We start from the raw sequence: 12,699 nt of genomic DNA on the forward strand, positions 1-12,699 counted from the left end.
CATCTTCCAAATGTCCAAAACTACATTAGGAATGAGAGTTGGAGGAAGAGAATTAAGCAGTGGAAAAAGTCGGGAACAACCAATATCCTGAACTACTCAGGCAAGACTTGGTTGAAATTCAAGCCCCAGGAGTTAATCATATTTTGCTACTGGTTTCCACAAAGAATTTTACCACTTTAAAGCTGTCTTTACGCAGACAGTTATTGACCAATCTATTTCTGTCCACCATCCTGCAAAAACATGCAAGAATGAGTCTCAACCACCATAATTTTCTTTCATAAATAGTAGCAAAATAAAGAACAGTGAAGTATAGCTCTACTCACGTGAGATCTCCATTATTCTAATTATTTCCTGCAGGGCAGTCTTCCTGGAAAACTTCCAGCATTTTGCTGGTTCTTTTTACTTTCTGAAATAGCAAGAATTTTCTACTGCATATAAAAAAAAAAACCCATCATTGCACAACTAGGGATGAAAATTACAGAGAGTTTTTAAAAAGTGACGAGGTGAGGGGAATTAAAGTTCAACTTCCCTATTACTCTGCAAAGGACTTTTAATTACATCCAATAAAAATATGATTTGGTTTAAAAATAAAAGAGAACTAGGTATAAAATAATAGTGTTCCACTAATTTTACTTTTCAAAATTAATGTTGCTGCACCTTCTATTTTTCTTCAAAGAAATGTCAGGCAGAAATATCAAACTGTCCTCAGGGAAAAATCACAGCATCTGAGATTTAAGAAGAATCCCATGCTCAAATGAGTTAGTGTACTACTATTCACTAGGGAGCAGTGTATTATGAGGAACAATGTAATAAAAGGCTTTTTTTAATATTAGAATATACCTCTATATATCAACAGTGGCAACAGTGTCCGAACAGCTCCAACATCTGACAATTTGTAACCACACTTCCCAGCAATCTACTCTTTATGACAACCTTAACTAGACATTTTCTAACACATGAGGTAAGATAAAATAGAGTTGCAAGCATGAAGAACTTCAGAAATTACTGAAATACTGTATAGCAAGAAATCATATATTGGTACAATTATTAGCAGGCAAAATGGTTCACTGAATGAGGATAATCAAAGAGAATATATTCCTAGCTGCATCAGAGACTTATTGCATGACCTTGAGCAAGTAACTTAATTTCTTTACCCAAATTTTACTATATAAAAAGGACAGCAATGCTTTCCAATTATTGCACAGACACAGAAACTCTACGGCATAAAACATTTCATTGGCACCCAAGAACTTGCATTTTGTTCTAGGAAAATTTTGCATGTATGAATTCTTAGTGTGCACACTAACTTTTATCCCAAAGGACCTGAGATCATCTCACAAGACTTTCCCCTCTGATGTTGTGTGAAAGCCTGCCAAAGCCCCATGTGCTCCTCCTCAGTTTTACAGATACTATGCAAGAAGAGGATTTCCAGAGATTCTGAACTGTTAGAGACACAGAGAGGGGGGGAAAAACCTCCTCACTCAAATCCAACCTATTTTTCACATCATTTAACTTCATGAATGCATCTAGCACTGGAATGCAACTTAGAAAAAACCTTTGCTAAAGCTGAGAAACTTGCAATATTTCTACCTCTCCTTTCAAAGGATAGGAAGAACTTGAAGAAATTAATCAGAGCAAAAGAAAGTTTGGCTAGATATATTAAAATTACACTGAATTTTTTAATTGCTCTACATGTGCAAACACCGGCGAATACCGATTAACATGTTTCAGCCACAAGATCACCACAGAATCACAGAATAGTAGGGGTTGGAAGGGACCTCTGGAGATCATCTTGTCCAAGCCCTCTGCTTGAGCAGGTACCCCTAGAGCAGGGGCTTCTTACCAATCCACATTTAACATGGCATTCCATATAAAAGCTTGCCCCTGACGAACAAGCACTACAAAAGTTTCATATCAACAAAGTTTGTGATTGCCAAAAGACAACATGTGTTTATTTAAAGCACATGATACAAGCAGCAAACAAAACCCTAGCCCTGTGACTAGGTTTATACGGATGAACTACTGCAGGTCACAAAACTTTGGCTCTTGTTTTCAATACATTTAGGGAGTTTGGGGTCAGAAAGAAATGAAAACACAATCAGGGTGCTTCATTGTTCATATCTCTTCCAGCAAGAAAAATTACCTTATTCAGTTCCATAATGCAGTTCTACATTGCTTATGTTAATTAGAGGAATGACTCTCCTCAAATATAAAGCATTTTCAGGTGATGCTTATTCTTACCTGGCAAGTTCTTTAATTAAGTTTGCAATGCGCCTCTTGTCCTCAGGACACAAGTCCTTTAAAGAAGCACTCTTCATTCCTCCTTCATTAGTGACCTGAAAATTTAAAGTAACATTTTAGAAAGCACTCTTTAAAGGAGAGCAAATATTTAATAAGATATTAAAAGCATTTCAAGATCTAATAACTACTAATTGAAAGTAGACAAATTCCAACTGGAAATAAAAGACATATTTTTTAAAATGTACGTACAGTTCAGTGAAACAAATTACCAAATTGTGGTGAATTCTTTTAAGAGACCCGTAATTCAAATGCCAGCTGCTAGCTTCAATACTAAACACGTTGGGTAAAGTTTTAAGACATACACTATTCATTGATTCATACTAGATAAAGAGCAGTTGGTTCTCATGACTTGGAAATCTATTGCAGAGATATCCAAATCCAAATTCCAACTTCATTATGTTAAGATCCTAAAATAAAGAGTTAGAAAAACAACATTCCACCTTAGTATTTAAGATCAAAGCATACAAAACAGCAAAAGGTATGCAATATATTGTTAGTAGACAGTAAATCCATATTTCAGACGATTTTTAATACACAGAAAAGTACACTCCCTTTCACATGTAACTGATTTGTTTTTAATCACTTATTTGCTTCCTTCATACTTATTACTCCTTCTCTAACCAGACCTTTAATGTATCCAAGTATTTCAGTTCTTCTAACGCATTCATCACACTCAGAACTGCAGTATTTGTTGTCAATGTCCACCAGAGGGCATATTGCTGGTCGCATTTGCAATAGTCCATTGTATTATTGAGATTACCAGCTTTACCTACTCTGGGTGTTTCCAAGCGGGAAACAGTTCTAAGTTCTAAATTGTTTGGTTTTTTTAAATCAAAAACTCCTGTCATCAGTGACTCAGTTATCCAGTGCTAGCAATAAGCACAAAATAAGAATCCTAAGATGAAAACAGCAATAAGAATTACACTATTCTGTCCAAGATTGACAAGTTCAAATACTCCACTTAATCTGACTTATTTATTTTCAGTTTAGACTTTTCCAAACCTACAAATGTTACAGACCACCCTGAGTACGTACAGTGCTTAACATGAGATACAAGAATGTTACCGAATGCCTTGCAGTTTGGCCAAGTTAGCACAATACAGCAGAGAACAACCTCTGAGCACACAAAGCAATGACCGGTTTCTCTCCTCTCATTAGCAGTAATGGCAGCTGTCCTGCACACATCAGAGAGGAGGTGCCCCCTTCCATTCTTAGCTAATTGCTTCTTGAACAGGGGTTTGAAACAATTAAAGGACTATGTCGCTTTTGAAAGAGGTGATGATTTTATACAGACTCCTCTTATACCCAACATGACCCTTCAGTTCACTCTTATTTTAACTTCCATGTATTTTCCTCAGGGGCGGGGGGGGAGCAGGAGACGGGACCACACACAAAACACTGGGGTTTCACAAGGCAAATTAGACTTCAGGCCTTTTCAAGGGGACATGTGATTTCCCAGTTTCCTTCCCAAACATACAGTATTTACAGTCATACAAATGAAGAGAGAATGTCTTTAACTTAACTGAATTTAACTTCGACTAACCATATGGTTGAAGGACTTCCATTTCCCATGCTGAAAATTTTTTTTTTAGCAGCTAGATGGTGGAACATCTTTAAGAAAAATAAGATGATACAGGACATTTTTCACTCAAAAAAGAGGCAGAAGCTTGATCAGATTAGTGAAGGAGATTTTAAACAAAAGATACCTCAAGCTATTACCAAAGTCTATGTACATACCATCAGACAAACATTTGTGTGATGAAGAAGAAAATCTGAAAACTTAGTCTGCGCATTTTTGTATCACCCACAGGTATGGATAGATGGCACACAAAAAGTTTCAAAGGCAGGCTTGTACTATAACACATGTCAAAATGAACCTGTGGAATTATGCACAGCAACAGCTCCACTGTCAAAACAAGATGATAAATGAGATATAGTCCAAGATGATATAGTCTCTTTTCCAGATTTCTGTCCTTTCTACACAACTCAGGGTAGAACACATTTTCCTAACTCAGTATTTTCTGGATGAAATATACTACAAAAATGGAGGATCCTCTCACTTTATCAATCACACCTTGGAAGATGACAATCTGCATGAAAGAAGCAGGAAAATTCTGTCAAACAAGAAGTAGGAAAATGGGAAATTTTGGTCAAGACCAGGATAGGAAACCACTGGTTTATTAAAAGCACCAGAAGAGCTAGCAAGACCTTTTAGAAGCCCTCTCCAAAACTTTCACTCTACTTTGTGGTACCCAAGTCTATTTGTATGAAGAAAAGGTAGATCAGTTCTGCCGAGATTCATATTAGAGCAAAACTCATTCCATTCTCTTCAAAAGAGGATTCTGGTAAATCATAGTGGTGAACTACCTACCAGTACAACAGTGTACAGTATGTTAAAGTAAAGCGATCTACTGTCCCCAGACAGATACACAACACCTTAAAGAAAATGAGTTTTGTTGGTGATGAAACCTCCTTACAAAAACCTTTGTGAAACCTGCCTCTTCCATAACAAGTATTTGTTCTGTTTGTTTCAAGCAACTCAGAGTTTATCTTCAAAGTTAGAGCACGAAGTTTCCATGAGGATTTGGCAAGGTAAAACAGAATGTTAAAAAAAGACAGGAAGAGAAAAAGCTTTGAATGCATTTTATTGTCAATTTTATAAAAGCACATTTGAGTCTCAAATCAGGATTTGGCATATTAGGCATTGTATAAAAAGAACAAAGCCCATTCTTACGCCAACAGCTCTCACAGGGAAAAAGGAGTAAAAATTCTCTAAGCAATGTAAAGTAATACAATACAACAAAATCGATTTTAAAGGGACATATGAAGGCATCTATGAGGCAGCAGGCTTGTAGATACTTATGAAGAGATGCTTCTACATAAAGATTCTGCATAATGGGGGCTATTTATGAAATGTCTCTGCATGCCATTTAACAGCAGCATTTGCAAAGTGGAAGTATATACCAGCCTCTGAAAACCAAGTACTGATAAACAGAGAAGTAGAAAGTAGTCCAGGATGGGCCCTAAAAATGAATACTAGTTATTAGCGTATCGTGCTGAAGGATTTGAAAGGCAATGACACTGTCAAAGCAATGAGAACTGAGGGATCTGTCTTCACATCAGAGTTTTGAACGTGCATGAAAGACACACGGCATTTACTCAGTACACAGAAGACACAGAGAAGGACATCTTAGCCTAGAGGAAGAACACGATTTAACTGCATGACCACAACAGTCATTCAGAAGCAGTTAAAAGTTTGGCATCTTTCCACTTACAGGCAGGATCTAAAACCCTAGTGACTTCCAGACTTGCCCAAGATGACTACAGGACAGGAGACTTAACAGTACTCAAATGACTTACATAGCCACTGTACTACACAAATCATGTTAGAAAAATGGTATCTCTCAACAGATTTCTGAATATCGCAAGACCTATCAGAATACAGAATAGCTTTCCACAGGAAATCACACTGCTTTGAAATTTCTAATGCAATAAACTGTAGGAAAAATGTCACTTATTGTCACAAGAGTAGACCAGGCAATTCGAAGCAGAGCCAAAGATAACGTCAACTGACAATGCTACTCCTACTGCTTGGATGCACTTTTACTATCAAAAACAGAAAGTGATTTTACCCTACTAACATGAGCAGCCGCAGCAAAAAGGTCTCTGAAAAGAATTTTTCAAGTCTTGTTTATAAGCGATACAACTAGAGCAATGAAACCGAGTAGACTGAAACACAACTTCTTGCATGTTTGGTTAGTAACGTACAGATTAGGCGCTCCTCAAAGCTACACTCACTTTCTCTCTGTACACACACAAAAATATATATAATCTGTTTTACATAGCCCTACTTACATACCACTTTCATAAATTAGCACACTCAGCCTTTGCTCTCTTTACGTGGGCAAGCGATCTCAGTGGAAAATTACTTTTTGCCAGCAAGCCACCATGGGCAAGAAGTGTAAGAGATTGCAAAAACAACGGTACTCTAAAACTGTTTAAAAGTTTTCAATCCAAAGATTTTTCTGCCACTTTCCTGCTATGTGCACTCTTAAGAGCAAGAAAAATTTGCCTTTACTTACCTGCTGCCCTGTCAGATCTCCTGTCCTTCTAACAGAATCCCTGGAAACAGAAGCAACAGCTACAGGCACCTTTAGCTCAGTTTCACTTTTTTGATATTTTGGCAAATCCCTTGTTCTTAAATTTCCTTTTGTAGATGCTCCTGTAGATGAAAGACAAGCAGAACACAAGGATTATAAAGTCAAAAGGGACCCTTCTCTTGCCCCAACAGGGTCAAGTACAAGGGGACTTCCACGAAAGCAGCCTTGCCTTAGCAGGTCTTTTTGAAAAAAAACCAAGCAATTCGGGTATGTTTGCAGTTCCCCCCCAACCTCTCCATACAAAATTTTATTAAGATGAACATATCAGCAGAAAAAGAGGTGCACAGCACTGAAATGCACCCTGCAACATGAACATCAAAGTAAATCCTGAAATGTACGTGCTGTCTTCTGGCTGAGGTTCAATGCAATAACTTGCATTTAAGATACAAAAGCATAAAACTGAGCTTCTGCTTTGACACTCAAAGACAATGAGGAACCAAGCAGCAGCAACGCTGTTAAAAGTACCGCTTTTATGATAAAATATAACTTTTTTCTGTTATACAGCCAACCTACTGATTGCTCAGGCTAATTGTTCCTTTCAAGACCAGGCATATGAATAAGGTAACACTGCAGCACACGCTCCACAGATCATTTATAAAAATCTTTCTGCCATAATTAGAATTAGTTCATCCCTACCAATGGTAACAACGTTAAAGCATTGAAAATCACAGTGCTGAAATTATAAAGTGCCAACACTGACACTAACATTAAAACCTCCCAGGGCCAGATGCACCCAATAGCTTCTTGGTACTGCCTCAAGGTTTGAGACTTGACTGTTCAGAAGTGCAAAAAGTTTCGAACAAAAAAATATTTATTTTACACTAGTAGATAAATTCCATTTATCTGGGTAATGAATTTCAGAAGTATGCCAGCAATTCAAGTGAAAGAACTAAATCATAAGCTTTGGCACCTCCATGCTCATACACAAGAGAAAACAATGTTTCTGAAACTCTCTTCCACAGACATGGAAGAATATTTTTCAGAGTGAATCCATTTCCATCATTTAGGATCACTGATTTCTCTCCAGGGCACAGGGTATATTGACCTTGTGGGGGATGAATTTGCAACTAACTTAGCACTGTTCGACACATCCTTGACCTGAAGCAACACGGCAGTAAAAAACAGAGACAGGAGCATGGGAATGCCAAGAAAGATTTAAGTAAGCAAAAACAAATGAGACAGCGCAAATAGAACAGCCTATTAGAATGTAGCGTAAGGCACGCGATTAGAGCTAGCTGACAAATAACAGAAACTGTTTGTGCGCGTGATCATGAGGAATATGTCGAAAAGATATAAGCAGTGAAAAGCTGGCAATAAAGGTCTTCTGCAGAACATCAGTCAGGAGTCTGTGACATTCATCCCTGCATGACCTGACATTGCCTGGCTTGAACTATGCTAGCTACAAAAAACACATGCAGAGATTTTTAACAAAGCTGTTTGGCCAGTAGATTTGAAGGGTAACCATGCTACCCCAAACCTAGAGAGTAGGATTCCTCAACATTTATAACTGCTGGCCATACTCTGGACATATACACAATTTTACCAGAGTTAATCATCCCCAGGTATGTTTTCAGGACCTGGTGTCACTTTAAAAGCTGTGCTGGAAAACAGTTAGAAAGTTCTGAAGGGGGCTAAGACCACCCATCTTTTTCCCAGGGATTTACACAAGCATGCACTCAGTAAATCAATTGCAAGAGAACTAACAAAAAAAATTGCTTTTTGTTTACACAATGAATCTTCATTTTAATTGTACTCTTCAACATTTACAAAAGACCTGAACATCTCTACTGCTTCAACATTCTTTGGAGACCACATTAAAAATTCAGCTTACCTTATAAATTTGATAAAACTATGCCATACCTGCAATATAAACAACTCCCCTGAAACTGTTCATCTTATACCGTATGCTTATCTAAGCAGCAGAGCATAAATCCTCTGTTATAATCCTGTATGTCCCATTACAACTTGTGATGACTCTGTACTTTACACACTTACGTACACAACCCACGTTCCTGAAAAGACATTGCAAAGTTTAGCATTCACAGGAAAAAACTTTGTTTACAGCTATTAGAAGGTCATACCTGAAACAGATACCATGGGCTGTTCTGAATCAGAAACTGCATGTGGCTTTGTTAAAGGTAATAAATAAAAAAGAGAACAAGCCTGGCCCTTTAAACAGAGCTATAGAAATAAGAATTTGGCTCTTAATTTTATAAGACTGTTGATAAGAAAGCAAACTGGCAACACTTTAGGAGCACCAAAAGCAAGAAAAACTTGACTAGAAAAAAAACCCACACATATCGCTAAAACAGAAAGCATTACTCCTTCACTGTGCACTACCTTTCAGGTTGTAAAGATTATCTTAGAGGTCACCTTCACAAAAGATCCCAGGGACCAGCCCCAGTTGCAAGTGCAATTACTAAGATAATGAAGTAATAATATTTATTCAAATTAGAGCAGCTTATCATTACATAAGGACCCTCTTGGTATGTACGGAAGACAAACTCCAAAATAGTGTATATTCATATTGTGATGAGATACATTTTGCACAACATATTCTAAGAAACATAAATGAGGATAAATGCAAAAGGTTTCAAAGGAAGTTGGTCATTCTCATCTGATCATCACATGATGAGTAACAGCTGAAAGCCTGAGGACTGATTTTTTTTTTTTTAAGATCAAGGTTTGTTCTGAGGTAGTTTCAAGAAAAAAAAACTACTTCAAGCATTTGCAAATTACCCAGGCTTTAAATATTAAATTACTTGACTGCAGAAAACACTGAAAAATCACAAAGGACTGGGCACCATATTATTTGTGCTATGTTAGCAGTCACTAGACCTGAACTGTTGCCTCCTAGAAGGCGCTAAAAATAGGACTCAACACAGTTCAGGGAGGATGTAAGCTATAGTGCCTTCCTTAAAGCAACAGTTTCATTTAGCTGAATGTAAAGATTTTTATTCCCACATAAGTAACTAACATCGTGAAAAAGAAAAGCACAGGGCACAAACTTTTGCTCCACTATCTTCTGTTTATACCCCTTTACTTTCCTCAACCTTCTAAGGCTGGCCAATTAACTCAATTACCCAATTCCTGCACTGTTTACTGAAAAATGCATTTAAGGCTTTGCAGTTGTCTTCATACAATAAAGTAAAATTATGAAAATATTTCAATTAACCTATACAAACACTTGCCTTAACTAAAATTTTATTTTGATAGGACCCTCTCAGAAAGTTAATTTAATAAATTACCATACAGTGGAGAACATTAGCAACAGCATAGAAGCTGTCCCCCTGTGGACAGCAACTTCAGATTCAATCAATACCCACTATCCATCACACAACTGGTAATTGGCATACTGGAAGGCCTTGATCACAGGCTCACTTGTGATCTTGTTGATCCACTTTATCCCTTGTAAACAATTATCACTCAGTCTCACACTAGTTTGAGAGTACGTTCACTTGGTACTGCTGTCAAAGCCATTTTTCTCTACAAACACCAAAGCACTTCTGTTCTCACCTTTAAGCTGCAGCCTGATATCTCTAGCTGTCACAGCACATTGTGGGGTCATGCCACAAACCAGGTGAGGAAGTTGAAAAGTAAACCCTGAAAGTAAAGCACTATGTCACCTCTCTCCAAAAAGCAACAAGATAGATCAAAATTCCAAGTCTGGATCACAGCCCAGCCCAAACAGCTGCATCAGCACAGCTACAACAACAATCTCCAGGAGAGTGAGGGGCATATCTTCAAATCATACTACTACAGGAAATAAACTTCAGTACAGGCAACTGCTTTCTCAGTTGACATACGGTTAATCTGTATGTCAACACATGGCTATAGGAAATAAGACAGATTTACCGCAACAACATTTGGCTTTTCAAGTCTGCCTCCAGTATCAACACCATTGTAGATAGATACCTAGTAGCAGGAACAAAAAACTAGTCAAAGCTGTTGGTGTTACTCCCCACAGACACCAGGACCACTCTCCTGCTAAGGTTTACAGCCTAGTGTATTAGAATAAACCAAAGTCAGATCAGGTTACCTTAATCACCTGAACTGAAAATTTCAGTGACTCAGGAGCTGATTCACAAACAGGTCCAACATCCTTGTCACAGAGTGGGAGACAGTACCAGCATCAACCATTTAACAATAATCCACTGCCATGTGCCCCTCAAGGCTCCCAAGAGGTGGCCACACACATGATAAACCTTGTGCCACCACTGCTAACATTCAAGGCAACAGCAGAGATGTTCTTCACGGGCATCAGAGAAAACAGACGCCTCATGAGGACATATGGCTGCCCTACAGTAAGCAACAGCACATCTGCCTTGCTATGCTGTATCTATTCAGCAATTATGGAGAAAAGTTCAGTTTTCCAAAGCTATTAAATCAATATTACCAAATCTCACAAGTTTACTGCCCCCACTTCCCCCTTTTTGAAAGCATCCGCTATTGTGCCATATGCATTTCCATGTATTTAAACTTTTCCAAGATCAGAGGCAACACTACCTACTTGCAAAACAAGTAAAATGGAAATGGTTGTCAGGAAGAGCCTCATTCCATAGAATTTCATGCTGTATGAGGCCACTGCTGGGCTCAAGAAACCATATTTAGTCATGGGAAACAACCTGCCACCCCAGTAGCTAATTGATAAAAATACACTGTCATCATAACAGCATCAAAACTTCCACAACTGAACAGAGTAGTAACAGCATGTCAACAAATCTGACACATGACGACCAACCTTTACGCTATCACATCACAGAGAAAGTTGTAGGCAATGTATTTTTTTTTTAAAACCACAAATGGGAAATCATAGCACTGTGCTCCCTAAACAGTGCATTGGATGGTTGACCCATTTCATTTGTGCATTGTTTCCGAGTGGGTATGCAAACATAAACACAAGAGCGTGCACACACATACTCTCCTTTTCAATCACTTCCAGGTGATGCTGGAATATCCCCCTCTCTGTGCGAGTAACAGCAATGCCTGAGCCCCTCATACCTACAGCTAAATTGTCAGCTCCTAAATTTCCACCAGGCCAGACTGCCAGTTCCACTCAGTCTTCAAGTAGCTGAGCCTTTTACTCAGCCACACGGGCCCAGGCACCAATGCCAACTCATTTTGCTTCTCTGAACCACGCAAACGCATCTCTCTCTAGCCAGGCTTTTACAGTCTGAGTCCCCAACACCACAACCACCACCTACTCCATCTACATGTCCAGCCCCGTGTAGTCTCCCACAAGTGCAGCTTGCACATCTTCTGCAGATGGAGCCTTCCACTGGTCCCTCCCAGACAGAGGCCTCCACAGAATCATAAAGGTTGGAAAAGACCTCTAGGATCATAAAGTCCATCCAGATCCCCCACAGACTCACCCTGAATGTTATACTTGTAGTCCAGCTTAGATGCCAGTCACAAAAGACACATCTTTTTCTTACTATCTGTTCAGGCATTAGCCTCAGTTTCTCACTGTTGATTCCCTTGCAAGTGTCTATAACCTGAACCCAGTTCCCCCATTCCCTACGTACTCGCCTCCCCCAGGACTTCACAGCTTCACACAGAAAGGGGACACCCAACCCTCCCTCCTCTCGCAAGCCACCTTTGCTTGTAAACCCCAGGTAACTCCCCACTCCCTGCACACAGGTACACGCCCAACCTCCCTGCCCAGGCCGAGCTCACCCAGACCTGCGAGCGGAGGCCCCCCACACCCGCCGTGCCCGGTCACAAAACCCCACCCGTCCCAGAGCCCCACATCGGCTCTAGCCGCCTCTGCTCCAAAACTCCAGCACAGCTGTAGCCGCCTGCCCTGACAGGCCGCCCTCCCCCACACCCCCTTAGCTCACAGCACCATCCTGCCCCGCTCCCCCCCTTCCACCGCCCGCCACCTAGCCCCGGCCGCAGGCCCCGCCGCAGTCCCGCCGAGCTGCCCCCACCCCAGGGAAGGATACCGCCCCAGCCCCGGTGAGTACCTCCGCCCGGCCCGGCGGCCACCCCCGCCATCTTGAAACAACCGCCACTCCCAGAGTGCCCCCGCCGGCCCCCCAGCGCCCGCCGCTCATTGGCTGCCCGCGCCGGCCTCGCCTTGACGCCGCCGGAGGCTAGCGGGCGCTGCCGCTAGACGGCAGAGAGGTGCATGCTGGGAGTCGTAGTCCTCGGACCACAAGGGGCCGGAGCACGAGCAGGAAGAACTACTACTCCCAGCGAGCCTCGCGCCTCGGCAGCGGCTACGGGTTGGGAGGAA

General features: G+C 40.3%; 1 protein-coding gene across 3 annotated transcripts in view; it reads right to left on the reverse strand.

Moving 5' to 3' along the window:
- KIAA1328 (KIAA1328 ortholog) overlaps window positions 1-12,529 on the reverse strand; it is a 178,132-nt gene extending 165,603 nt beyond the window's left edge. For all 3 annotated transcript variants that reach the window (XM_064438288.1, XM_064438287.1, XM_064438289.1), the window contains exons 1-3: window positions 12,428-12,529; window positions 6,384-6,523; window positions 2,242-2,336 (exon numbers count right to left, since the gene is read on the reverse strand). In XM_064438288.1, the coding sequence (XP_064294358.1) occupies window positions 2,242-2,336; window positions 6,384-6,523; window positions 12,428-12,458 (266 nt within the window). In that variant the 5' untranslated portion in view covers window positions 12,459-12,529. The remainder of the gene's footprint in view (window positions 1-2,241; window positions 2,337-6,383; window positions 6,524-12,427) is intronic.
- Between the last annotated feature and the right edge of the window lie 170 nt (window positions 12,530-12,699).

The sequence above is a fragment of the Phalacrocorax carbo genome, chromosome Z (assembly GCF_963921805.1).
Source record: "Phalacrocorax carbo chromosome Z, bPhaCar2.1, whole genome shotgun sequence".
In the NCBI taxonomy this organism is placed as follows: domain Eukaryota; kingdom Metazoa; phylum Chordata; class Aves; order Suliformes; family Phalacrocoracidae; genus Phalacrocorax; species Phalacrocorax carbo.